This window comes from Carcharhinus amblyrhynchos, chromosome 28 (genome assembly GCF_965287045.1).
Source record: "Carcharhinus amblyrhynchos chromosome 28, sCarAmb.v2.hapA, whole genome shotgun sequence".
In the NCBI taxonomy this organism is placed as follows: domain Eukaryota; kingdom Metazoa; phylum Chordata; class Chondrichthyes; order Carcharhiniformes; family Carcharhinidae; genus Carcharhinus; species Carcharhinus amblyrhynchos.
The window spans coordinates 31,610,014-31,638,011 of record NC_137351.1 but is presented as its reverse complement, the minus strand read 5'-3'; the positions used below and the strand labels follow the sequence as shown (position 1 = coordinate 31,638,011).

The 27,998-nt window shown below is 44.5% G+C and overlaps 1 protein-coding gene across 1 annotated transcript; it reads right to left on the bottom strand.

Annotated features, from left to right (window-relative positions):
* Nucleotides 1–27,928, bottom strand: stard5 (StAR related lipid transfer domain containing 5). Its single transcript, XM_080214325.1, has 6 exons — nt 27,731–27,928; nt 17,120–17,169; nt 10,553–10,685; nt 9,288–9,405; nt 8,888–8,981; nt 1–1,698 (listed from the first exon to the last, which is right to left on the bottom strand). Exons 1-6 carry the CDS (start codon nt 27,818–27,820, stop codon nt 1,551–1,553), a joined length of 633 nt encoding a protein of 210 aa, XP_080070451.1. The 5' UTR covers nt 27,821–27,928; the 3' UTR covers nt 1–1,550.
* Between the last annotated feature and the right edge of the window lie 70 nt (nt 27,929–27,998).

Below are 27,998 nucleotides of genomic sequence, written 5' to 3'. Positions count from 1 at the left end.
TTGAGGGGGGAGTTTTTAATGCATCTTTCCAGCATGAATTGTCAAGCACACAGTTAACTTGCAATACATGGACAAAGGTTTCTTCAATTTGTGAAGCTATGAAAGGAGATTCTTTCAAATAAATAAGCAATTTACCAATTACGCAAAATCCAACATCATAACTCAATAAAAAAGTGCAAGTAAAAATCAATCTCAAAGCACAATTATATACTAAAATTCCTTAGACCCCAAAATGTCATAAAAGCCGATAAATACTCTTACATAAAATATTAACATACAGTAGGCAGTTAACAATGAGTTGTGCGAGCATCACATCACTGGCCTGTGTACACAGAACTAATGCCCATTCTAAACACCAGTGCAAGTTAAATCCCCCTTTTCATTAAAAGGCAGAATTTACATTTTCAATCAAAATCAATCCACTTGGAATGTTTTACAGACAGATCCCCATCCCTTAAGACACAGTTTAAAGGGGTGAGTTAATAATTTAAAGGCAAATAATTAAAATAAATTAAATATACACCACTAGGACTTAGCATTTGGAACGATGCAAGACTTTAAAACATTCGCAAGAGTGGACATTTTCCTGTGTGGAACATTTCTCCACAGACATAACTAGATTGCTTTTACCATTTACATGCAAGGTTACAAATTACTGGAAAGCATGTGGCTTGAAGAGATGAACGTGCTCCATAACGTGCTTACCACAATGTCCTCTGTGGCGACTTCCTGAAGAAAACCACCTTGGCAAGTGTCCAACTGTGTTGGTGATTCACCATTAAATACTCTGTTACCGCAGCAAGGTTGCAATTAGGAGTACTATATGTTTTGGAGGGACTAATGTCAGTAGTTGCCAATGCGTCCAGAACTTGAGTCACGCTCTCTACCTTGAGCTTTAGGCAGAAGATACTGCCTGCTTTCTAACTCTGTACATAGTTCAAGTTCTAATCCAGAATAATGCCTAAGAAGGTTTGAAATCAAACTGTGCAAATGTTCTTGTAACAGCAAGAAGTTTGGAAAGATATGTTGTATCCCAATGGCTGCTGTACTTCACTCTAACCTATCCCTCCCATTTTACAATCTTCCAAGTTACTGATCCAATAAGGAGTATTATTTGCTGAACACCCCTTTATGCTCTAAGCAATTAGAAAAATACAAATATTTATTATTCATTGTTGATTGGGCAAGTCATTAATTTTAGTTTAGGACTAAAAAGATGAAAATCCTAGCACACAAAGAAATTGTCAATTTGATATCCAATTAATGGAAGATATTTAAATCTTAAACAAACTTTGTTGAAATTTATCAATGCCAATACGCACAAACTCAGCCCTTTTCGGTCTCCACTTTGCAATCTGAAACTATCTGATTTCTTATCCACTGATCAATATTTCTCCTAAAATAATTTTAGAAATGTTTTCAGTCTTAAAAAGTGGAAAATTAAGTCTGAAAGTACTCAAATGGAAAACTAAGTAACAATATGAAATACAGCAAAACTAAACTAGAGGTTTGTGTGAAAGGAGGTATGGAGAAGATAAGAGGCAGATTCATCAAGCTTTAAAAGTCTTCACAGCTTTTGCCAGATTGCTGTAAAACTCAGCCATACTAGACGGAAAGAAAGAGTCCAACACTGATTGTGGGAGATACCCACCAAGGTCAGTTTGAAAGAACGTAGTCAAGTGAGTCTTCTGCGGCTCTCTAAAAATGAAAGACAAACGCACACAAATTAATCTGCATTCACCATCCAATCTTGCTCTGACACTTAACGCTTTCCCAAGGCAGGCTCTAAGCAAACTAAACGCCCAAGTTTTCTGTCTTCCCTACAACCTCTTTTACTCAAAGTGAATACAATAAAAGCACTAGAAGTTAACTCTTCAAATGGTATTGATGTCATGGAACTAATTATCATTATCACGTTTGGCTGATGGTACAATACTTTCCTGAACAGCTGTTTTAAAAAATCATAGATACCCTATAGTGCAGGAGGAGGCCATTTGGCCCATCGAATCTGCACCAACAACAATCCCACTCAGGCCCTATTCCTGCAGTCCTATATATTTGCCCTGCCAGTCCCTCTAACATACGCATTCCAGGACTCTAAGGGGCAATTGAGCATTGCCAATGCACCTAACCTGCATATCTTTGGACTATGAGAGGAAACTGGAGCGCTCAAAGGAAACCCACGTAGACGCAGGGAGAATGTGCAAACTCCACACAGAAAATGACCCAAATCGGGATTCGAACCCGGGTCCCTGAAGTGTTAGCCACCATGCCACCCATGAGACAGATAGTGTTCTTCCTCTTTGGATACACATTTCCATATTTTAATATGGTTTGAAAGATGGCAAATGTGTCTCAAAATTCAGGCCATGAGTGATTAACTGGATCGAGTCAATTGCACTCGTGTCAGTTTCCAAGTTCCTTGCATATGTTGGTCCTTAACTTTGGGGCTAGTATAAAAGAGGCTAACCAGTTGATAAATTCAGCAAAATGGCACTTTAATCGTATTTTGGCTGCCATCATTTCTTTAATCTTAATAAGATGCTACAGTTAATCTGTCACCAATCACAATTAAGAGAAACAGTCACACAAAAATAAAAAGCACTCACTTCGTGTACACCGATCAGAAAAACATGCACCAGAAGGGAAGTTGACCGTGTGTATAAACATAATTACAGAATAAAAGTTTGGGTCATATATTATCTCCATCAATCACATGCTTAGTAGAATGCACATGTAACAATGTGTGGAATTTTCTCATGGCCCTGCTGTCCAATTCAATGGTGACTGGGATAAGAATTTGGTGCCAGACCCAAAAAAAGTTTTACACTGGCATGAATTACCTACAGTGTCTTCCTCTGGTGCCCACCTTGGCAGATTGGAAAACTCACTGGAAGCTGGCATGAAACTCATCTGCATTTCACTGATGGAATGCAGATGAAGGTCTGATCACCCACGTCCTATTGTCCGCGATCCCAGCCAGGAAAATACACTAATGTGAAACATGTCTGAAACAACATGGACTCGCAGATGTCAGGACTCACCTGAAAATGCCTGAGGCTGCCTCCAGAGTCCAGGATGGAGGCTGCCGGCAATCTTCATAGAATACCTATAATACAGGAGGCCATTTGGCCCAGCGAGTCTGCACCGATCACAATCCAACACAGGCTCTATTCCCATAACCCCACATATTTACCCTGCTAATCCCTTGACACTAAGGGACAATTTAGCATGGCCAGTCAACCTAACCTGCACATCTTTGAACTGTGGGAGGAAACTGGAGCACTCAGAGAAAACCCATGCGGACATGGAGAGAATGTGCAAACTCCACACAGACAGTGGCCCGAGGCCGGAATTGAATCCGGACCTTGAACACCACAGCAATGGAACGTCTCCAGGTGCAGCTTCCAGATTCTGTGTTTTGGAGGGGGCTCACCTTTCTGGAGATCCATCTTTCTCAGGAGGTTGATCTTCTGCCCCTAGAGTGCTCCCAGAGATGCACCTTCATTTTCAGGAGGTCCACCCTCTTTCTTCAATAGTGAGTCAGTGACATTGGGTGATTTTTCAATATGGCGGCTAGATAGGACAGCAGACTACGTGCCACCCAGGCCTGCCCCACCACAGAATCCCATGCAAAACACCGTATTACAAAATTTACCAAGCTGGGGGTCAGAAGATTTGGCATGTTTTCCCACCGGCCTCTACAGTGGGAAACTCCCTGTTCCTGCCCTGCCACGGGAACCAGTCCCAGGATGGGAGAAATGGCAACAAAGGCAGAAATGTTGATTTAAAAGTAGTTGCTGATTTCTTCGAGCAAGTTCTACAGGTGCAGAGTCTTCCACTGTAATTTGTTGGGTTACCTGACCTGTTGTTGCTGCAGGGTACTGCACTTCAGCTGTAACAGATTACAGTCAAGATGGTCCTATGGGCCAGCGATCTGGTCAGCAGGAAATTACTACTGTCTCTTGACCTAGATATTCTGCTACAGGGAGGCAATTCATCAAAGACAAGGAAATGGTGAACAGTCACCATCTCGTAATAGACGTGATGTTAACAACGCCTCCACTCCAGTTCCCTCCATGCCCCAACAGCTCTAATGAGCAAGTGACTGGCCATTGTTTTGCAGCTCCTACTGCTGCTGGTAAGGTCCAGGTGTCCAGGCCAGGAATTTTAGGTAGTGGCTTCAAATACATAATTGATGTGGCTGAACAATCCAACTGGGCTGACAGCAAACCAGAACCAAATCCAGAAAACAGTAAAGATTCCAAGGTGTATGACATCTTCAGCAACCCTGGAAATGGGAGTGTAGGTAGGTACATGTGGTAGACGCCAGATAAGTCTGTCTGATCTCGGATGGATTTCCTGTTTGTGCCCCGCTTCTCAAAACACTACCTCCTACTGGCCTACAAGAAAACCACAGGGTTGGCAGCGCTACATGGAAGCCAAATGTGGAACTGCTGGCCCCAGAAAAGATTGAGGAATTCAAAGAGAATCATAAAGGACAAAGAATTCTGAAATACTTCTGAATCCTCAAAGCAAAGATGGGAAGCAATCTAGGTGAAGATAAAGAGGTTTCTCATCTTCAAAGATACAAAATGGCAAAGATTAGTGAGAACCTAGAGGATTGGGAAATCTTTAAAGTCAGCAGAGAGCCACAAAAAATGGTATAAACAAAAGAAAGATGGATTATGAGGTTAAACTAGCTCAGAATATAAAAACAGATAGCAAAAGTTTCTGCAAATACATAAAATGAAAAATGTGGCTAAAGTAAACATTGGTCCTTTAGAGGATGAAAAGAGGGATGTTTTAACTGGAAATGAGAAATGGCTGAGGTATTGAACAGGTATTTTGTGTCGGTCTTCACTGTGGAAGAGACAAATAACATGCCAAAAATTGATAACAGGAGTGAAAATCTAGAAACTATATCATTATCATGAAAGAGGTAGTGTTCGGCAAGTTAATGGGGCTAAAGGTAGACAAGTTTCTTGGCCCTGATGGAATGCATCCCAGGGTATAAGAGATGGCGGGGGAAATAGCACACGCACTTGTGGTAGTTTACCAACATTCGCTGGACTCTGGTGGTTCCTGCGGATTGGAAAACAGCAAATGTGACGCCACTGTTCAAAAAAGGAGATAGACAAAAGGCAGGTAACTATAATTAGCTTAACTTCTTTAGTAGGGAAAAATGTTTGAATCTATCATCAAGAAAGAAATAACGAGATATCTGGATATAAATTGTCTCATTGGTAAGACACAGTATGGGTTCATGAAGGGAAGGTCATGTTTGACTAATTTGGTGGAATTCTTTGAGAACATTACATGTGCAATGAACCTGTGGATGTGCTGTTTCTGGATTTCCAGAAGGCATTTGACAAAGTGCTACACCAAAAACTGCTACATAAGATAAAGGTGCACAGTGGTAAGGGGAACGTATTAGAATGGATAGAGGATTGGTTAACTAACAGGAAGCAAAAAGTGGGGGTAAATGGGTGTTTTTCTGGTTGGCGATCAGTGATTAGTGGTGTGCCTCAGGGATCAGTGTTGGGACCACAATTGTTTACGATTTACATAAGATTATTTGGAGTTGGGGATCAAGTGTAGTGTGTCAAAGTTCCCAGATGACTCTAAGATGGATGGCAGAGCAAAGTGTGCAGAGGATGCTGAAAGTCTGCAAAGGGATATAGATAGTCTAAGTGAGTGGGCGAGGGTCTGGCAGATGAAGTACAATGTTGGTAAATGTGAGGTCATCCATTTAGGTAGGAATAACAGAAAAAATGGACTATTATTTAAATGGTAAAAAAATTGCAGCATGCTGCTGTGCAGATGAATCTGGGTGTCCCTTGTGCAGGAATCTCAAGGAGTTGGTTTGCAGGTGCAGCAGGTAATTAAGGCAGCAAATGGAATTTTGTCCTTCATTGCTAGAGGGATGGAGTTTAAAAACAGCGAGGTTATGTTGCAGTTGTATAAGATGCTGGTGAGGTCACACCTGGAGTACTGTGTACAGTTTTGGTCTCCTTACTTGAGAAAGGATATACTGGCACTGGAGGGGGTGCAGAGGAGATTCACTAGGTCGATTCCAGATTGAGAGGGTTGGCTTATGAGGAGAGACTGAGTAGACTGGGGCTATACTCATTGGAATTCAGAAGCATGAGGGGAGATCTTATAGAAACATAAGATTATGAAGGGAATAGATAAGATAGAAGCAGGGAAGTTGTTTCCACTGGCGGGTGAAACTAAAACTAAGGGGCATAGCCTCAAAATAAGGGGAAGCACATTTTGGACTGAGTTGAGGAGGAACTTCTTCACACAAAGGGTTGCGACTCTGTGGAATTCCCTCCCAGTGAAGCAGTTGAGGCTACCCCATTGAATATATTTTGTATAGATCAATTCCTTTACTGTTCAGAAATTAAGGGCTATGGTGAGTTGGCGGGTAAGTGGAGCTGAGTCCAGAAAAAAAAAATCAGCCATGATCTTATTGAATGGTGGAGCAGGCTTGAGGGGCCAGATGGCCTACTCAGGCTCCTAGTTCTTACATTCTTAAGATGTGCAGAAGGCGAGAGAGAGAGACTGGAGGAAATGTCTTAACTTCAGAAAAACATGTAGAACCTGTTCCCACTGCAATTGATTGGGGTCAATATCAAGGAGGATCGCCAAATGGCGAGAAGCCAGCAAGCCTCGTTCTAGCTCCAGAGGTTTCCAAAGTCATCTTCCAGTCCAAAGCCCACTCCATGGAGCAGAATGAGTCATGTTCATGCTGGGAATCAGAGCACTTTCCAATCAAATTTGGATAAATGAAGGTTACCCTCTCTGCTCTGTCTTATCCATTTGTCGTATCACATTTTTTGCTGAGTTCATCTGGAAGGAGGGGATCTTAAGAGGTGGATACCAGGTAGCAGAGATACGCTGGTCAAAGCTTTCCAGTACATAGATCACATTGTTGCCTTCTGCTTCAGTCCACTGTCAGTAACCCTGACAAGTATCTCCAACTTGTTCAAATGGACTTCAGGAGCCAAGATAAATTGTGGCAAGTGAAAGGCCAAATTCTTTGAGAAGTTAACCAATCAATCCTTTGTCACCTTCACCTTCACACCAGAATACCTGAAAGAGTTGCTGCTGGAGATATAGCTCAAAGAGGCCGGGGACTGTGGCATAAACCGAGAGGAGCACATAGAAACTAGGTAAGTGACACTGCATTCCGGGCAAGAACCTGGTCATCAGGTGTCCTCAGCATTGCTGTACGCATGCAGGATGACCCACACCCCACTGCTGCAATCATCTGAGCAATTTGTGACGTCATCTGAAGATCAAAAATGGCCCATATCCACAGGAATACAATGTACAAATCTCTGGAGAGCGCACCAAAATGTACCTAACAAATCCCCTCATCCTGATGACATCTTATGCAGCTGTATCAAGCTTTGTGTACACTCTCGGTATAAACAATAAGTGTCACTATATGCTGAGGTTCTATATGACTCCATGTTGCAAAGAGTGGGCCTGGCCACGTTGTTGTGGAACATTTCATTCAGTTTCACTGTGCTATATCATCTGTCCATGCATATAAACCCCTTTAATCACAAGTTCATCAGGTAGCATTCCACCTAAAACACCCTTGAGGACCTGTAGGAAAAAGGATACAGTGTAGAAAGGTCCCCTGAGCAGATTGGCGAAACGCCTCATTGCCAGAGCTTTCAAACAGCACCAAGATGTAGCTTGGCTGGTGGTGAGAAGGGCCCTCTGTGTTAGATCCTTCATGGATACCCAAAGTCACAGTGCAACCACACATTGCCTTTGAAATGACTGGGATGAGGAAGGGGCCACTCCACACCTTCTTCTGGATGTGGTAGTCAAAGTGCATCCTTGTGCAGCTTTGTGTGATGCAGGATGCTTTGCTCTATCAGCTATTTGCAGAGATGGATTCTGAGACAAACTTCACCTGCTGCTGAAAGATGCTCTTTGGTCTGTCTGAAAGTTGCTGATTTTCCAATACAAAGAGTTATCCACAGTTAAGTGTTGCAGACTGGCATATTCCAAGATCCAGGACTAGGTGATGAGCAATGCACTAAAGCTTGGGGCAGCCACCACAGCGGCTTCACATATTCCTCCAGAATTTTAAGTGGTTATTTATTGTTCTAAGGCAAATGTGCTGGCCCGCAAAGTCACGTGATGGGCACCAATCCCATTCATGAATAACCAGCTCTCATCAGCTGAGATTTAACAATAATCATCTCACTGAATTTCTCTTTATCCTATCCCAGAATTCAAACAGGTTTGCATGAATGTCATGTGTTGCATTTATAAATATCAGGATTCTGGCCACCCAGAACTGATGTTGGGATGTTCCTTTTTCACTGCAATCCCAAAAACAATTAAAGACCAATTTGGTCAGAAATAACCAGCTTCCAGGAGGCAAGATGGAAAAGGCTTGCAGTAATTCACATTATTTGTGACCTCAGGATATTCTCAAGCACTTTATAGGTAAGGAAGTATTTTGCAATTGTAGTCCCCGTCGTAATGTAGGAAATGCAGCAGCCAATATACACATTAGAGGCTCCCACCAACTGCAGTGTCACGTTGATCAGAGCATCTGTTTTTAGTGATGTTAAATGAAGGATAAATATTGGCCAGGAAAATGGGGCATAACTCTCCCACTCTCTTTGAAATAGTGCCATCGGATATTTTCTGTCTATCAAGAGGGCAGATAAGTTTCGGTTTCAACATGTCATCCAAAAAAAAATGGAACTACCCTCCCTCAGTGCTGCACTGGACTGCCAGCCAAGCCTCTGGAATAGAATCTGAATTCACAGCCTTCTGACTGAGGCCAAAGTATGCCGTGACTATTACTGTACTGCAAAGGAATATTGAGATACGTTAAAAGGAACCTTACCCTGGAATGGGAGCACAGAAACATCCACAAGGATGGTTGAATCCTCTCACAAAATGAGGTTTAGGGGGACAGTCAGGGTGTACCACATTAGTAGCTGTGAAGAAAACAGGACAGTGCAGTTAATTCAAACAAAGTACAGAAGACTCAAACCACATGGGAACATGAAAAGGTGTACAGGAGATCTTACAATACGAGTTCATTGTTTAATTGTACAGCCTCACGCAAAAATCATATTGTTGTATGAACTGCACCATTGCAAAAACTCAAGCTTACATGTTAGTGCACTTAATATGGAATTAATGGCAGGCTTTCATTTCTCCGCATTCAACTGCATTGTACATTTTCATTACAACAAACTGCCTGTACATGAGAGAGGGAGGTGCATGCACTTGCTAGTTACCATTTGAGGATATCATTCCATCTTCATACTGTTTGATTAAAATTACATCCACAAAATCCCTTGGAGAGATTATGCCCACTGCTGCTGATGGTGTAACAGTCCTGCAGACAGACACATCCTAGGAGGAGTGATAGTACAAACAATATTAAAAAGTGGAGCATTTCATTCACTGTCCATTTCTGGTGTGCAAATGTAGAAAGTGAAAATAACAAATAGCTTTTGCATATTTCCAGGTGAATTCTCAAACATTCATGCATCTTGAAATACTTACCTTATCTGACATTATCTTTGTATAGGACAAGGTATTGCCATTTTCAAAGAGGATAGTTGCAGATCTTAGGAGGACACAGACTAACGAATTGAGCAGTTATATGACAGATGGAATTTATGGCTGATAAATATGAAGTGATGCATTTAGAAGGAAGATTGAGGAGAACTAAAGGAGTTACAGAAACACAGGTCAGGGGGCTGAACATACACAATCTTTGAAGACGTAATGTCAAGCTGATAAGGCAGTTTAAAAAAGCAAACAGTGGGCCCTTGACTTCAGAAATGTTGGCAGAGCTCAAAAGCAAGGAACTATGTTACACATTTCTAAATCGTGGGGCCTTGGCTGGAGAATTCTGGACACTACATCTGATGAAGGGTGTTGTGGCCTTGAGAGGATGCAGAGGGTTTTTACTAGAATGGTATCAGGGATGAAAGACTCCAGTTAGGTGGAGAGACGAGAGAGGATAGGTCTTTGCCTCAGAGCAGAGAAAGTTAGGGAGAGATTTACAAAGGCATTCAAATTATTTCCTCCCACAGTCCAAATGTGCATAGGTTAGGTGAACTGGCCATGCTAAGTTGCCCCTAAATGTCCAAAGACATGTCAGTTAGAGGGTTTAGTGGGATAAATGTGTGGGGTTTTGGGGATAAGACCTTGGGCCTGGGCAAGGTATTCTGTTGCAGAGTCGATGGGCTGAACGGCCTCCTTCTGCACTGTGAGAATTCTAAGATTCTCGCTATATTAATAAATTTGGATCCTACAAGTGCCAGAATAAATGAGGCAGAGAACTGTTTGAAAACTATTGCTATGTTAAAGTCTGTGACATGCACATTATATTCAAATCTTATCGTATACTAGGAAATCTCTCATGATATTTTTTAGGCAATACAAATGAAATGAGTACTTATGTTTGCCATTCAAGTCTAACTAAATAGAGTGAAAACCATTTTAAAACCAAATTCTTCTTGCAAAAGTAAATCATAGTCACCAAACTTACATCATCAATGACTGCAATCAGCTCAAATAATTTTACATTTTTGTCCCATTTCACTCTTAGTCCGTCAGGCACAGGTTTTAAACACTCCCAGACATCTTGTGGTGCAGCTTTAATTATCCCTTCACCTTTGTACCTGAATTAAAGGCCACAAGAAAAAAAGGGAAATTATCAGAATAATAATCAACCCCAGTAACAAATAATAGTCACTTTATAACTGGCAAGTATTGCAATCTTTTTACTAAACCGGTAACTCTTTCAGTGGGAAAGTAAGAAGCAAACGGGATTTCCCTGTAGTTGAGGACGTGGTACCTCTTTGGGACACAGCACAGGAATCTTCACTCTGCATCCAACCTACATACTCTTGCAAATCGCATTCAGGTGCATTCAGACCAGGCCTGAGTTTTTGCTTCTAGCTCCACGTATCCCAACCTGGAATAAGGTGGCCGGGATGGTTGGATTTTTGTTGCCAGGAGATGGGTGAAAATGGGAATTTGGAGGTTAACCGCAGCAAGAGTGCAGGGAGTGCTAGGTACAGAGGTGGGTCGGGAAGAAGGCCTGTCATGGTGCAGCTGTGTGGAAATCTTTTTAAAACGCAATAAAAAGATTAAACAGCTCTCCAGCCATAACTCCCCTTCATGCTGTATCAATGCCAATTCCTGCTGCTGTTGTATATTGGGAATGTGATATGCAGGACAGACTTTGGTTAAAAACAAATGGAGATTTATTAATGGCGTGTAATCTCTCCCATTGCTGCTGCTTCTTCTCTCTGTCTCCCACACTAGGCCTATTACATCATTTCCAATGTATGCATTAATACAGCATAGCTCCAGTGAGCCTACAGGAACAAACATACAACACCAGTCACATCATTATCCCCACCCACACAACACAACCCCTCACATCCTCCATATCAACCTCTGCCCCTTTACTCTTCCCCAAGATGTTTCATACCCTCCATGCCAAATTATGCCCTTCCAGCCACCCGTATGTGAACTTAGTGCCACCCCCTTGGACGGGTTGGGAGGGTCACTTTTAAGATTTAGGATCACAAAATCAAATACTGTGCATTTCTCAAAATTCTCTTGTGAATTTAAACTAGCATGTAAACAGCAGTCTAAACGTTCACCCTATGTTGGCCTTCATAAGATACAGGAGCAGAATTAGGCCGTTTGGCCCATCGAGTCCGCTCCTCCATTTGATCATGGCTGATATGCTCTTCATCCCCATTTTCCTGCCTTCTCCTCATTACCAATTAAAACCTGTCTAACTCCTCCTTAAATTTACTCACTGTTCCATCATCCACCACACTTTGGGGTTGCGAATTCCACAGATTCACAACCCTTTGGGAGAATTCTCCTCAACTGTCTTAAATTTGCTACCCTTTATCCTAACACTACAATCTCTCATCCAGGGTGCTTCACAAGAGGAAGCATCTGCTCCACATCTACTTTATTCATACCTTCTATCACCTTAACAACCTCAATTTGATCTCCCCTCATTTTTCTAAATTCCAGTGTGTATAAGCCTCTATCATGCCCCAAGGTAGATTCAATTCTGACACATGCAGTATTGATGCACCAGAGGCTTGAGAATCCTGGACATCATCAAAATAAATGCAAGAAAATAAAAGCTGAGTGTGATGTAAAAGTGCTGATTAACATTTTATTATTCCTGCAAAGCCTGGGAATTAAGTCTTTATTATAGGGATTATTTCAAGGCCCAAGTGCTGCTGCAGGGCAGGAAGACAGAGGGACTCCCACCACAGAGCCTAACAGGCAAACCCGCCAAATCGTGTGATTCGGGCTCATTAATTAAGCAACCGGGATTTTCCTGGTATATCGTGCAGTGGGGTAGGGAGGAAACCACGTCCCCCCCCACTGTTATACCAGGGCACTACATTTAAAAGGTGCCTGAACTGTTACTCATTCATTATGGTAGGAGTTTGGACCTAGATATGGCTGTCAGGAAACATGATGTGGATGTGCCTCTGACCTTCGGGTAAGCATTCTCCAAGGCGGCCTTCACGACACACGACAGCACAGAGTCGCTGAGCAGAGACTGATAGCCAAGTTCCGCACACATGAGGACGGTCTCAACAAGGATCTTGGGTTCATGTCGCACTATCTGTAACCCCCATGACTTGTCTGGGTTTGCAAAACCTCACTTACTGCACTGTCTGGAGACAATACACATCTCTTTAACCTGTGATCAGTGCTCCTTCCACTCACATTGCCGGCCACTTTAAGACTTAAACAGTAGGTTAGGTGTAAAGATTCGCATTCTAATCAGTAATCTGTAAACTGTCTGTGCTTTATATGCTCTGTCTGAGGCCAGAACTCTCCATTCACCTGACGAAGGGACTAACCCGAAAGCTAGTGAGTGTACTATCAAATAAATCGGTTGGACTTAAACCTGGTGTTGTCAGACTTTTTACTGTGTCAGGAAACAGCAAGCACTGACCTCGGGGTTCAGCAAAGCCTCATTGGATAAACGACTGCAAGCCACAGAGGACAGGAAAGATCTCCTTTTTCCAAGCACAGGGGGAGGAGACCCAACCATCTCACTACACCTGCATGGGAGAAGTTCACCAGTGTGGTCAATGCCAATTCCATTCAGAGGAGGACCATCTATAGTGCTGGAAACAAATGAATACCTTAATCTGCACCACGTGGATAAGTGAACCCTCCATTTCCCATATTCACTTCCTGAATGGGAGCTGGGACATGGACCCATGCATAAAAGTCTTTCACAAAATGCTGCAGTTACATCCATTCAACTACATAATCCTACAAAAACTAACATTCCATTCAAGTGTTTTCAAATTTTGCACATGGCACAAAGCTTGGTGAGAGGGTGAGCTGCGAGGAGGATGCAGAGATGCTTCAGTTAGATTTGGACAAGCTGAGTGGGCAAATGCATAGCAGATGCAGTATAACGTGGATAAATGTGAGGTATCCACTTTGATATTAAAAACAGGAAGACAGATTATTACCGAAATGGGTATAAATTAACTGAGGGAAACGAGACCTGGGTGCCCGTGTACTGCAGTCGCTGAAGGTAAACATGTAGCTGCAGCAGGCGATAAAGAAGGCAAATGACATGTCGGCCTTCATAGCAAGAGGATTTGAGTACAGGAGCAGGGATACCTGGCTGCAATTATACAGTGCCATGGTGAGGCCACACCTGGAATATTATGTGCAGTCCTAACAGGGTACGAATGACTACCTTAATCCACGGCACGGTAGCACAGTGGTTAGCGCTGCTGCCTCACAACGCCAGGGACCCAGGTTCAATTCCAACCTCGGGTCACTGGCTGCGAGGAGTTTGCACATTCTCCCCGTGTCTACGTGGGTTTCCTCCAGGTGCTCTGGTTTCCTCCCAAACGCCAAAGATGTGTGCGGGTCAGGTTGACTGGCCATGCAAAGGGGGATTAGCAGGATAATACATGCAGTTAAAGGGATAAGCGCTGGATGGCATTGTTATCGATTCAGGCATGATGTGCTGAATGGCCTCCTTTTGCACTGTTGAAATTCTATGATTCTAGGATAAATGCAGGAAGGGTATTCCCGATGGCAGGAGTGTCTGGAACCAGAGATCATAGTCAAAGGATATCGGGTAAACCTTTAAGGACTGTGAAAGAGAAATATCTTCACCCAGAGAGTGGAAAGCCTATGAAATTCTGTACCAAGAAAGCAGTTGAGGCCAAAACACTGCTTTTAAGAGAGTTAAATATATCTCTTGGGGCTAAGAGGGGTCAAAGGATGTTGGGGGGGGGGGGGGAGCGGGGGGATGCGTGTGGAGGAAGAGACGGGATCAGGTTGAGTTGGATGATAAGCCATGATCAGAAAGAATGGCAGAGCTGGCTTGAAGTGCTGAATGGCCTATTACTGCTCCTATTTCCAGTAATTCTATGTATCACCATATAAAAACATGCATTTGGATTCACTGTCGCACTTCATAAAGTCCATAACCACCCGTAGCTGTCAATTAAATGGCAGACACTCCACTATGATAATGGAAGGTCATACAACAGTAATTCAGTACTGATAACCCTCAGGCTCATGTCAGAATGAAGTAACAAGCAACATTTTTTTTTAATCCATTCACACGTTTTAACAAAGTATTAAACTCATTGTCTCCGGTTCCTGCGTGAGGTTCGCCACAGATCACTGACCATTTCCACTACTTTGTCTGCTTGTAGGAATTACGATTGGATGAAAATGTGCATGCAGCTAGGTTACAGCATTTATCACTGTTTCCAATGGCGGTGAACATGATGGCAATCTCAAGGAACCAATTTCCCCAGTCCTGCAAATTATTCAATTAAAATTTCACACTAATTGTGTCCATATCCACTTATGGTCTCAACCTCTCCAAAAGTTCATAAACTCTCTCTAACAACTTGGCCCTCCCAACTCTGTGTAGCCACCATTGGTTCATATGCCTTCAACCATCAAAGTTTCATACTCTGGAATACACTCCTTAAATCCCTCTGCCTTTGTGCCTCCTAGTTCTCCATAAATTCCACTGCTTTGACCAAGCTTTGGGTGATTCCATGTAATACGTCCTCTTTGGTTCAATGCCCATTTCCACGATTACGTCTTTGTGAAGCACCGCGGTTACTTTTCAATGTTAAACGTGTTGTATAATTGCTGTTGTAATGCCTACAGGTGTGACCAATCTGACAACTGGTGGTCTTATTTTTCGCAGGTTTCTGTTCAGGCTTTGTTCTGTGTCCATCTTATCGGCCCCCCACCCCCTCACATATGCAATTAGGACAACTCTAACCAAGCATTTGATTTTCATCTTCACCTTACACTGACCACTATATATCCTGTTTATCCCTGGAGATGGGGGCAAGAATTTCACACCCATGCAGGAACTCCCATCTATTCTTATTATGAGACAAGAATGTTAGCCTTCTACACAGGCTACAGGTAGGCAAAATTACCATTGTTGAAAATTACCAGTGTATGAAAAGGTAGTTGTACAGGTGGCATGGTAGCACAGTGGTCAGCACAGCTACTTCACAGCTCCAGGGACCCAGGTTCAATTCCAACTTTGGGTCACTGTCTGCGTGGGTTTCCTCTGGGTATTCCGGTTTCCTCCCACAGTCCAAAGAAGTGCAGGTTAGGTTGATTGGCCATGCTAAAATTGCCCCTTAGTGTCCTGAGATGTGTAGGTTAGAGGGATTACTGGGTAAAATATGTAGGGATATGGGGGTAGGGCCTGGGTGGGATTGTGTTTGGTGCAGACTCAATGGGCCGAAGTGCCTCTTTCTGCACTGTAGGATTCTATGAAAAACCCCAAAACACTGGCCAACATTCAATGTGCAAACAGACTTATAAATCAACCTAACAGACCAACTATGATGATCGAATGACAAGAGACCATTTAATCCCTCAAGCCCACTGCCCAAGTGAATCACATCATGGCTGACCCATACTTCAACTCTATTTCCCATTTTTACTCAATTTATCTTGATGTCCTTACCCAACACAAATCTGGTGATCCCCATCTCAAACGATGCAACTGACTTAATTTGACATGCATACTATGAAAGGTCTGACACTGGGAAGTTCTGAAGAACAAAGGAACCTTGGCGTGTTTGTCCATAAATCTCTGAAGGTGGAAAGGCAGGTTAAGAAGTTGGTGAAAAAGGCATATGGCGCACTCGCCTTTATCAATTGGCTTACAGATTACGAAAACAGAGAGATCGTGATGGAGTTGTATAGAACTTTGGTGAGACCACAGCTGTAGTGCTGTGTGCAATTCTGGTTGCCACATTACAGGAAGGACATGAACGCACTAGAGGGGGTACAGAGGAAATTTACCAGTTGCTGCCTGGGATGGAACTGTTAAGTTACGAAGAGAGGTTGGATAGGCTTGGGTTGTTTTCGTTGGAGTAGAGAAAACTGAGGGGCGACCTGATTGAGGTGTTCAAGATTCTGAGGGGCATAGGGGGCAGCTGTTCCCCTTAGTTGAAGGGTCAGTTACGAGAGAGCACAGGTTCGAAGTGAGGGGTGAGAGGAATTTGAGGAAAGGCCTTTTTACTCAAAGTGTGGTGACTGCCTGGGAGGGTGGCGGAGGTGAGATGCCTCATGTCCTTTAGGAAGTATCTGGATGAGTACCATAAAATTCAAGGCTACGGGCCAAGTGCTGAGCAAGTGGGATTAGGTGGACAGATGAGGGCATTTCATACGTCAATGCAGACTCGATGGGCTGAAGTCCTCTTCTGCACTGTGACTCTTTTGGGGCTCTTTCAGATTTCCACCACCCATTGTGAAAAGCTTATCTCTAGGATCAGTACACAATTCTTCACATTATTATGTTTCTTCTGACCATTTAGAGTTGTCATAAACTTGTTAAATGAAAAATATTAGTGGGATAGAACAACGCAAAACCTCATTGGGATTCATTCTATAATTTAAAATTGATTATCATTGACAGTGAAACTCCCAGATGGGTCAAGGTGGTACACGCTACCTCACAGTCTACTTCATCAGAACTGCTATCAGAGGATTGCTCCTAAACATTCAATAAACGTATACTCATCTCCACACTCACAAGTTTCCAGAATATTCTGATGATGGCCTCCAGGAGACACAAACTTCATTCTATCAACAAAGAAGAAAAACACGTTTTAGAGCTTACAAAGATTTAAAATCACTTCAAGCATCAAAAAAACGCCAATGGTATGGCAATAAATGATTCAGGATTACCCAAGGGAGAGCATTTAGGAGTCCATATGCCCATATGCAAAGAACAACACAGCACGGGAAACAGGTCCTTTGGCCCAACGAGCCCACGCCGCCATTTCAACACTGTGAGTCCCCTCTTCCACCCTTGACCCTTGTCTGCGCTTATGGCATTCCACATTGGAAACCAGATTGAGGGGAGACTAATTTAGGGACAATTTGTTACACCAATCAGCCTAAGAGCACATCTTTGGGGTGTGGGAGGAAATATTGGGTCATCAATGGGATAATGCTTTACTCATTGCACAATGCATATCAAAGACTGGGTTTTATTACGTGGTGGTTAAATGTAGTTAATCAGTATCTGGATGTTTTTAATGTTGCGAACTAGAAAAAGAAAAACAAGGTAATTATGAAACCAGTTCAGGTTACATCTGCACTGCACAGAGCCAATATCAGGTGATCTGGTTTTGCAGTTGTAGTGTGATGCAGCCATAGTCTCTGGACAGGAGCCTAGAATAAGATACCCTGAAGGATGCACTTTATATGCTATGCTTAATAGTGATCTCAAGCAGAGACTGCTTCATAACATTAAAAATTGCAGGCTGAAAGCACTGTAAAAGCAATGCTTGTCCTGGCGGGGAGAGAAAAGTCTCAGTAACAAAGATTTTGTAGTCACGCTGTGACAACATGGCTATTTTATTCCAATTCAGTAAAATGCTAACATAGGCTAGGAAAGATAAAAGTTCCTGATTTTGCTGAATAGCTAAATGGGTGAGAAGTGAATGCCGTTGTAATTTCCTAAAATAAAACTCTGTATTTATGCTGTTCGCTTCATTACTGTCCCAACTGTTTGTATCTCCAGGAATTACATTCAAAATTGCTGCAATAAGATGGGCACAAGATTTAGCGTAACAAGCAGAACACAGCAACAAAACTTGCATTTATATAACATGGCTTACTCAGTTAATGGTAGGGCCTTGGGGAGAGTTACAGAACAAAGAGATCTAGGGGTACACGTTCATAGCTCCTTGAAAGTGGAGTTACAGGTGGACAGAGTGGTGAAGGCGGCATTCGGCACGCTTGGTTTCATTGGTCAGAACACTGAACACAGGAGTCGGAATGTCTTGTTGAAGTTGTACAAGACGTCGATAAGGCCACACTTGGAATACTGTGTGCAATTCTGGTCACCCTATTACTGAAAGAATATTATTAAACTAGAAACAGTGCAGAAAAGATTTACTAGGATGCCACCGGGACTTGATGGATTGAGTTATAAGGAGAGGTTGGAAAGACTGGGACTTTTTTCTTTGGAGTGTAGGAGGCTGAGGGGTGATTTTATAGAGGCCTATAAAATGATGAGGGGCACACATCAGCTAGATAGTCAATACCTTTTCCCAGAGGTAAGGGAGTTTAAAACTAGAGGTTTAAGGTGAAAGGGGAGAGATACAAAAGTGTCCAGAGGGGCAATTTTTTCACATAGAGGGTGGTGAGTGTCTGGAACAAGCTGCCAGAGTTAGTAGTGAGGTGGGTACAATTTTGTCTTTTAAAAAGCGTTTAGATAGTCACATAAGTATGACGGGCATAAAGGGATATGGGCCAAATATGGGGAATTGGGACTAGTTTAGGGGTTAAAAAAAAATGGCATGGACAAGTTGGGCCGAAAGGCCTGTTTCCATGCTGCAAACCTCTATGACTCTTAACTTGATAAAAGATTCCTAGGTGCACGCAGGAATATTATCCAACAAAACTCAGCACCAAACCACTAAGGAGATACTGGGGAAATAGGGCTGGCACAACGGTTAGCATTCCTATCTCACAGTGCCAGGGACCCGGGTTCAATTCTGGCCTTGGGTAACTGTCTGTGTGGAGTTTGCACATTCTCTCTGTGTCTGCGTAGGAGTTCTCCATGAGCTCCTGTTTCCTCTTGCTCTCCAAAAATGTGCAGGTTAGATGGATTGGCCATGCTAAATTGCATCTTAATGTCTGTGGGATTAGCAGGGTGAATATATGGGGTCACAGGGATAGAGCCTGGGTGGAATTGTTGCTGGTACAGGCTCGACAGGCCAAATGGCCTCCTTCTGCACTGTAGGGATTCTACGAGGACAGAGATTTGGTCAAAGAGATAGATTTCAATTAGTGTTGTTGAGGAGGAAAGAGAGACAGAGAAGCTTGACGGAGGCAACTTCCAAGATTAGGTAACTGAAAGTACGGCCCCCAAGAATGAATCTATTAAAAATAGGGATGTGCAACAAGCCAGAATGGTAGAGGTACTGCGTGTCTCAAGAGGACTGTAGAAGATCACAAGATAGGGAGAGTGAAACTAAGGTGGAATTTGAAAAACAAGAATGAGAATTTTAAAATCTAGCAGTTATTCAACTGACAGCCAATACAGGACAGCGATAAAGACTTGGTGCTCAGATTTAGGATGTAGGCAGAAAAGTCTTTGATGAGTTTAAGTGTGTGAAGGGAAGTTGAAAGATGAGAGTCAGGTCAGGAATGTGTTTAAATTGTGATGTCTTGCAGTAGCTGACGTATGGCTGAGGGTTTTAGCAGATGAGCCGATGTAGGAATAAAGTTAGCAATGTTATGGCAGTGGAAACAGAGATTAGTTCTTCAGGTGTTCATATTAACTTCATGTTCAACAGTATGAAGCCTTGAGATGGGTTTTTTATTTTAAAGGATGGGGATGTAGATAAACCAAAATAAAATTTAATCCTTGATTATTTAAACAATATTACATAACATAAGAACATAAGAAATAGGAGCAGGAGTAGGCCATCTAGCCCTTCGAGCCTGCCCCGCCATTCAATAAGATCATGGCTGATCTGTCGTGGCTCAGTTCCACGTTCCCGCCCTCTCCCCATAACCCTTAATCCCCTCGCTTATCAAAAACCCATCAACCCGCGTCTTAAAAATATTTAGCGAGGCAGCCTCCACCACTTCAACAGGCAGAGAATTCCAGAGATTCGCCACCCTTTGAGTGAAGAAGTTCCTCCTCAACTCCGTTCTAAACCGCCCCCCCCCCCCCTTTATCTTGAGGCTGTGCCCCCTAGTCCTACTGTCCTTTCTGAGCGGGAAGAGTCTCTCCACCTCTATCCTATCCATCCCATTCATCATCTTATATGTCTCAATGAGATCTCCCCTCATTCTTCTAAACTCTAACGAGTACAAGCCTAGTGTATTCAGCCTCTCCTCATAGCTCAACCCCCTCAACTCCGGTATCAGTCTAGTAAACCTCCTCTGCACTCCCTCCAAGGCCAAAATATCCTTGCGTAAGTGCGGCGCCCAAAACTGCACACACTACTCCAGCTGCGGCCTCACCAATGCCCTATACAGCTGCAGCAAGACCTCCCTACTTTTATATTCAATCCCCCTCGCTGTGAAGGCCAGCATCCCATTTGCCTTCCTGACCAATCTAAAATCTGCTTGTAACAGAATGATATTAATGTTGCTGAGTTTACCTTTGGACTGGCAATATACAGAAATCAACTTGTATTTACATAATGCCTTTCACTAGTAAATGACCTCAAGGTGTTTCATAGGAGCGATATCAAAGAAAATTTGACACTAAGCCACATAAGGAGATATTCGGATTGATGACCAAAGGTTAAAAAGGTAGGTTATAAGGAGCTTATTAAAGGAAGAGAGAAAGGAAGAAAGATTTACAAGCATTTTTGTTACTGGTCTGCATAAACCTGTGAAAATATAGATCCTCCACCTGATTTTATATAAAAGATACCACAATATTTTATGGTGAATTGTGAAGAACAACAAGCAGAACAGTTTAATAAGTTACAACCTCATCAACCGTCAGAATCCACTGATTACCTGCACTGAGTTTTGACAAAAAAATGCTTGGATGCAAAATTGCAGAAGTAAACTTGTTTAATGTTCTTAGATAGAACATCAGAAGTTTACAGTACAGAAGAGGTTATTCAGCTTGTCTTGTGCAAGTTATTTGCTATAGCAATGGGCTTATCCCACATTTCTATATCTTACACTCCTTCAAATGCTTATTTACTTTTCCTTAAAAATGTAATAACCTATTTCATTCAATGCTCCAACAGATAAACACAATGCATACCATGAACCAAACATTATTAACATAAGGCAGTTGTGTGTAATAATATTGAAATCAAATTCAGTAGCTGGCCATTAATGGTTCCTTTCTACGTAACAGTTTCATTTCAAACTTACAGGCAGAATCTGCTTTTCAGACTAAAATAATGGAATGTGATTTTCAATAGAATTGGAGTGCTCTCAATCTTTGGTTGAGAGCAATAATTTATATGCAATGCGATTTCCTACTGACCACCTCAAACAACACATTCATTCTGCAAAGGTCATAAGACATAGGAGCTGAAATAGGTCATTCGGTCCATCAAGCCTGTTCCACCATTCAATGAGATCATGATTGATTTGCTATAATAATCCTCAACCTCACATTCCCACCATATCCCTATACCGATTAAAAATCTGTCTATCTCAACCTTGAAGATCCTTAATGACCCTGCCACTACAGCCCTCTGCTGTAAAGATATTCATGGAGCATGAATCCTGTACTAGAAAGTGTGGATAGGGCTGCTTGTCTGTAACTATTTGAACAGTTAATACAACAATTAATTATTAAATTTGAATACTTGTAGATTGCAAAGCTGTAACTCTTCCATAGCTCAAGTAGAAATGCAAACATTATTAAAGGTTCAAGTGGGCAATGGCAGAGACTGAGTCCAACCAATTCAGAGAAAAAAAGTGGACAGGTGAAATTGGAAAATTTGTTTTTCTGGAACTTTTCAGCATTCTTCTGATTGCCATACCAATGGTCATGCCTCAACCAGCACCACCAAAAGCAGAACGAGTAGTCATTTATCATATTACTGTTTGGGGTCCCTTGTCACGTGCAAACTGATCGCCTGCAAACTTCAAAATTAATGTACTGGTTGGGAAGCACTCTGGGATATCCTGAGGCCTTAAATAAAATAAACTATTGACTTTTGCCAAGTCCATGTCTTCAACTCAAATATCACTGAGATTACATCATATTCATTGCCTGGTCCGCCACCACAAAGAGCTTTTTAAACTCACACAACGGAAATGATTCAAGTGACAAAAAACAATTTGATTCTTTTTATACCCCACATGAATTAATTAATCTCAAAGTGACATTTTCAACACTATTAACAATTGATGAACATATGTTAGTTACAATCTGAACTTGTCTTTCCAATTGTGGGTATTAAGCCAGCGTTTACTGTTTGGCAGGCTTCTAACACCCTTAGCAAACCAAAAGATCAGCAGCTCTGATGAAGGGTCATTCCAATTCGAAACGTTGGCGCTATCTTCTTTCCACAAATGCTGCTAGACTTATAAAGCATTTCCAGCATCCTCTGTGTGGTCTCTCGATTAATTATCCAGTTACTTAATGCTCAACCGCCTGCCTGGTTATGTGAACGAATCAATGTGTACCAGCAACGACGTTAAGGAAATATGCTGACTTTAAAATTGATGTGGTGAACATAAGAAATAGGAGCAGGAGTAGAGGGTCATTGCTTTTCTCTTAATTGGTCGGTGCAACATCGTGGGCCGAAGGGCCTGTTCTGCGCTGTAATGTTCTATGTTCTATCTAGCCCTTCGAGCCTGTCCCGCCATTCAGTAAGATCATGGCTGATCTGAAGTGGCTCAGTTCCACTTTCCTGCTTTCTCCCCACTTATGTCAGTTTTTCTTGCCAATGATCTGTATATATACAGAACTATACCACATATACAGAACTGTACTGGGCTATAACGAGCGAAATTCACCAACTTTCACTAACTATGGTCACATCCCAATCTGATCACCCAGGAATAAGTTCTCGCCTGATATGAAAGGTGGATGAAAGCATTGGGAATGGGCCTGTTGTATATGCCACGTCCTCGCTTACTTTTAAACCCTTGACGATGTAAATACATAGAACATAGAACATTACAGCGCGGAACAGGCCCTTCGGCCCACAATGTTGCGCCGACCAGTCTTATTTTTAAAAAAAAAACATTGACCCACTAATCTAAACCACTCCTTTTTCGTCCATAAACCTATCCACCAATCTCTTAAACGCCCCCAAACTAGGCGCATTTACAACTGCAGCAGGCAGGGCATTCCAGTCCCTCACCACCCTCTGGGTAAAGAACCTGCCCCTGACATCCGTCCTATAACTACCCCCCCTTAATTTAAAGCCATGCCCCCTCGTGCTAGATTTCTCCATCCGAGGAAACAGGCTATCACCATCCACCCTATCTAAACCTCTAATCATCTTATATGTTTCTACAATCGATAGCAGCAGCTCTGCTGATAGAAGTCAAGTTAAAATTATGCTAACTTCTAACATTTTCTTGCTAATTTTTATCCCCTTCAAGTTTAATTGGTCAATAAAGCAGCATTCTGCCTTCTTGCGTGCTTCAACCAACAAATCTTAACATTCTGACTTAGGAATTACTGGGACAACAGCTCCAACAACGCACTAAATCTCAGCCACAATTTTACTGAATGACAGAGCAAGCTTGAGGAACCAGTTGCCACTCCCAGTTCTTTCGATCTCAAGGTCTATAAAATTCAGGCTAGTAAAGATAAGGTGTGTACACAAACCTCTCTCCTCTTTTAAGAGGCTATTCAAATCCTACTTCTTTGACTGAGCTTTTGGTAGCTTGCCCTATTTTCTTTTGCAGTTTGGTGTCAAATTCTGCTCTGTAAAGAAGCCTGTTAGAACGTTGTTGTGTTACCTGCGCTTTGAAGGCAGATTGTTAGGTTTGGAGACCCATGTGACACAAGGCATATAATTTAGACAAACGTAATCGAGCCCAATATTTGTTTTCTAAAAAATATTTCATGGGATGTGGGCGTCGCTGGCTAGGCCAGCATATAGTGACCATCCCTAATTGTTCTCGAGGTGGTGAGCTGCCTTCTTGAACTACAGTCCATGTAGTGACTGCTTAGAGCCATTATAAGGAACACTAATAAACTAATGACTGGGTGCTGGGAAAAAATTGACAAATTACAAAATGCCTGACATTTACATCATTATTAATCCAAAATTAGGGCACACACAACAGTCCCATTACTCAGCCCATGGATTACTGACAATTACTTGTTTTGCAACACAATGAACAGTTAGCAGCAGAAATATGGATTTACAATGAATAACTAAATCTAAAATTAAATACTTAAAACAACTGTGACTTCATAGTTTGCGTATTACTTGTGGAGAATTGTACTTCAGTTGTCTCATCAGATTGCAAATGTGCAAATATAATTACAGCAGTGTTTTAAACTCAGTTCTGGCATGTAGTGTCTTCTTCACCCCGAGGGGCCAGCAGTTTCCATTATACTGGGGCTGGAAGAGGTTGTAGAGGTAGAAGGAAACTGTGGAGGAACTTGTAGGGAAGGCAAGGAATTCTGAATGGCTCCCAATGCCCAAGTGCATCACTAACAGTTGGCAAGTTATAGCGGCAAAGAACTCTGCGTGGGACCGAATGCAGTCAGCAGAAATTGTGAATGAACTGCAGTTTATCAAAGCTGGAAATGGGAACAGAACAGCATGTTGAACTAAAAAAAGCTGGAAAGTGACAAACTTGGCACTTTCAAAGCCCACATGCAAAAGGGTTGAGAATTAGAAAGTGATGGCTTCGATAGTGAAGTTAGAACCTCAGCTTAGGGTCACTGTGAATGCCTACACAGTTTCAGCATTCAGGGCAAAGAACGGAAAAGAGTGCAGTGTTTGTTAGATAGGAGCTGACTGAGACAGCTTCAGACTTGCTCAGGTGGCACAATGGAGAACATCACTGCCTCACAGTGTCAGGGACCCAGGTTTGATTCTTGGCTTGGGTCACCGTCTGTGTGGAGTTTGCACGTGTCTGCGTGGGTTTCCTCCGAATGCTTTTCTTCCACAGTCTGAAAGACGTGCTGGTTAGGTGGATTGGCCATGCTAAATTCTTCCTCAGTGTACCCGAACAGGCGCCGGAGTGTGGCCACTAGAGGATTTGTGCAGTAACTTCATTGCAGTGTTAATGTAAGCCAACTTATGAGTAATAAACGTCCCTTCTATTTTCCCTCCTCCCACCCCTCCTACCTCACTCATTCCCCTCTTCTTCTCCCTCCCTGCTTCACTCATTCCCCTTCCCTCACCAGCACCCCCCACCCACCTTTTCCCTACCCCCTTCCTCCCACACCCCCATCTCCCCTTCTCCACCCGCTTCTCATCTCCCTTCCCGCCTCTCCCATGCCCCCTCCTGCCATTCACTCCCCCTCCTCCTACCCTCACTCCCCCTTCCCCCACTCCTGTCTCGCTCTCTGCCTCAGCCCCTTCATCAACTTCCACGCCCATCCGCCCTCCTCCCCATCTCCCTGCTTTATTACCCCTCCTCCATTCCTCATTCGCCTCCACTTTCCCCTTCTGCCTCCACACACACACCCTCCTTCCTGCTCCCTGCCTCATCAACTTGCACCACCTCCACCCTTCCCATCCCCTTGCCTCCCTCATTCCCCCCACCTCCCTCTCCTCGGGCCTCTCATTCCGTCATTCCTCTGATTATTCCCTCTCCTTCCACCCTAATTTCCCTCCTACCACCCCTCCTGCCTCACTCATTTCCCACTTTCCCTACCCTCCTGTTTCTGTCATTTCCCCTCTACCCTCCAGCCTCTCTCATTCCCTCCATCCTCATTCCACCCTGCCTGCCTCCTTCGTAATCCCTCCTCACCACTGTCGTCTGCCCTCCCCCTCTCATTCCACCTCCTGCCTCCAATTTCTCTCTTGCCTCCCTCATTCATACAGGTGGCACTGTTGCCTCACAGCTCCAGGGACCCAGGCTCAACTTCAGCCTCGGGTGACTGTGTGTGGAGTTTACACGTTTCCCCCGTGTCTGTGTGGGTTTCCTCTGCTCCGCTAACTCCCACACTCCAGAGATGTGCGGGTTAGATTGATTGGCCATGCTAACCTGCCCTTTAGTTTCAGGGGGATTAGCAGGCTAAATATGTGGGGTTACAGGGATAGAGCCTGGATTGTGGTACGTGCAGGCTCGAAGGACCTCCTTTTGAACTGCTGGAATTCAATGATTCCCCCTCCTCCCTCCTCAATTCTTTCCCCATGCCACCAGCATTATCCATGCTCCTTCCCCTACTGTAATCTTGCAGCTGCATCCCTCCCTCAACCCCCCTCCCCACTCACATCCCCTGCCCACTCCCACCTGATCCTCCCTGAAGAAGGATCCTTCCTCTCGTCAGCTCCACCCTTGTCCCTGAACTCCTTCATTGCCTTTCCTCCTCAACCCTCATTTTTACCCTCCCCCTTTTCCCTCCCTCCTTCCCCACCCTCATTATTCCCTTCACTTCTTCATCCTCCCTCATTCCTCCACCCCTCATTCTTACTCTGCCCTCCGTCATTTCCACTGCCTCATTCCTTCCCATCCCCCCGTGCCCTCCCTCCCCCCTTCCCTCCATCCCCCGTGCCCTCCCTCCCCCCTTCCCATCCCCCGTGCCCTCCCTCCCCCTTCCCGCCATCCCCCGTGCCCTCCCTCCCCCCTTCCCTCCATCCCCCGTGCCGTCTCCCTCCTTCCCCCGTGCCCTCCCTCCCCCTTCCCGCCATCCCCCGTGCCCTCCCTCCCCCCTTCCCTCCATCCCCCGTGCCCTCCCTCCCCCCTTCCCTCCATCCCCCGTGCCCTCCCTCCCCCCTTCCCATCCCCCGTGCCCTCCCTCCCCCCTTCCCTCCATCCCCCGTGCCCTCTCCCTCCTTCCCCCGTGCCCTCCCTCCCCCCTTCCCTCCATCCCCCGTGCCCTCTCCCTCCTTCCCCCGTGCCCTCCCTCCCCCTTCCCTCATTCCCTCCACCCCCTGTGCCCTCTCCCTCATTCCCTCCACCCCCTGTGCCCTCTCCCTCATTCCCTCCACCCCGTGCCCTCTCCCTCTTCCCTCCACCCCCTGTGCCCTCTCCCCCTTCCCTCCACCCCCGTGCCCTCTCCCTCATTCCCTCCACCCCCGTGCCCTCTCCCTCATTCCCTCCACCCCCGTGCCCTCTCCCTCATTCCCTCCACCCCCGTGCCCTCTCCCTCATTCCCTCCACCCCCGTGCCCTCTCCCTCATTCCCTCCACCCCCGTGCCCTCTCCCTCATTCCCTCCACCCCCGTGCCCTCTCCCTCATTCCCTCCACCCCCGTGCCCTCTCCCTCATTCCCTCCACCCCCGTGCCCTCTCCCTCATTCCCTCCACCCCCGTGCCCTCTCCCTCATTCCCTCCATCCCCGTGCCCTCTCCCTCCTTCCCTCCACCCCCGTGCCCTCTCCCTCCTTCCCTCCACCCCCTGTGCCCGCTCCCTCCCCCTCCTATCCCCTATCCCCCCTCCCCCCTCCCTCCCCCCCTCCTCTCCCTCACCCCCCTCCTCTCCCTCACCCCCCTCACCCTCTCCTCTCCCTCCCCCCTCCTCTCCCTCATTCCCTCCTCTCCCTCATTCCCTCACCGATCTCTTGCACACTCTCCAGCCGCTCTGATCCTTCCTGTAACACAGCAGTTTCTCGGCCACCGAGTCCGCCGCCGCTCTGTAATTCATGCCGCTCCCCCCTACCCCGGGGAGGCGGGCCGGTAGCGGGCTGGGGGTTAACGGGTGGGCCCCTCCTCCTCCTCCTCAGTCAGAGCGGGCCCGCTCGGGCGGCACTGCCGAGCCGGATGCCGGGCTGCAGGCTGCGCGCCCGCCGCTCTCCTCCATTCCCTCTCCCGCCGGCCGGCCG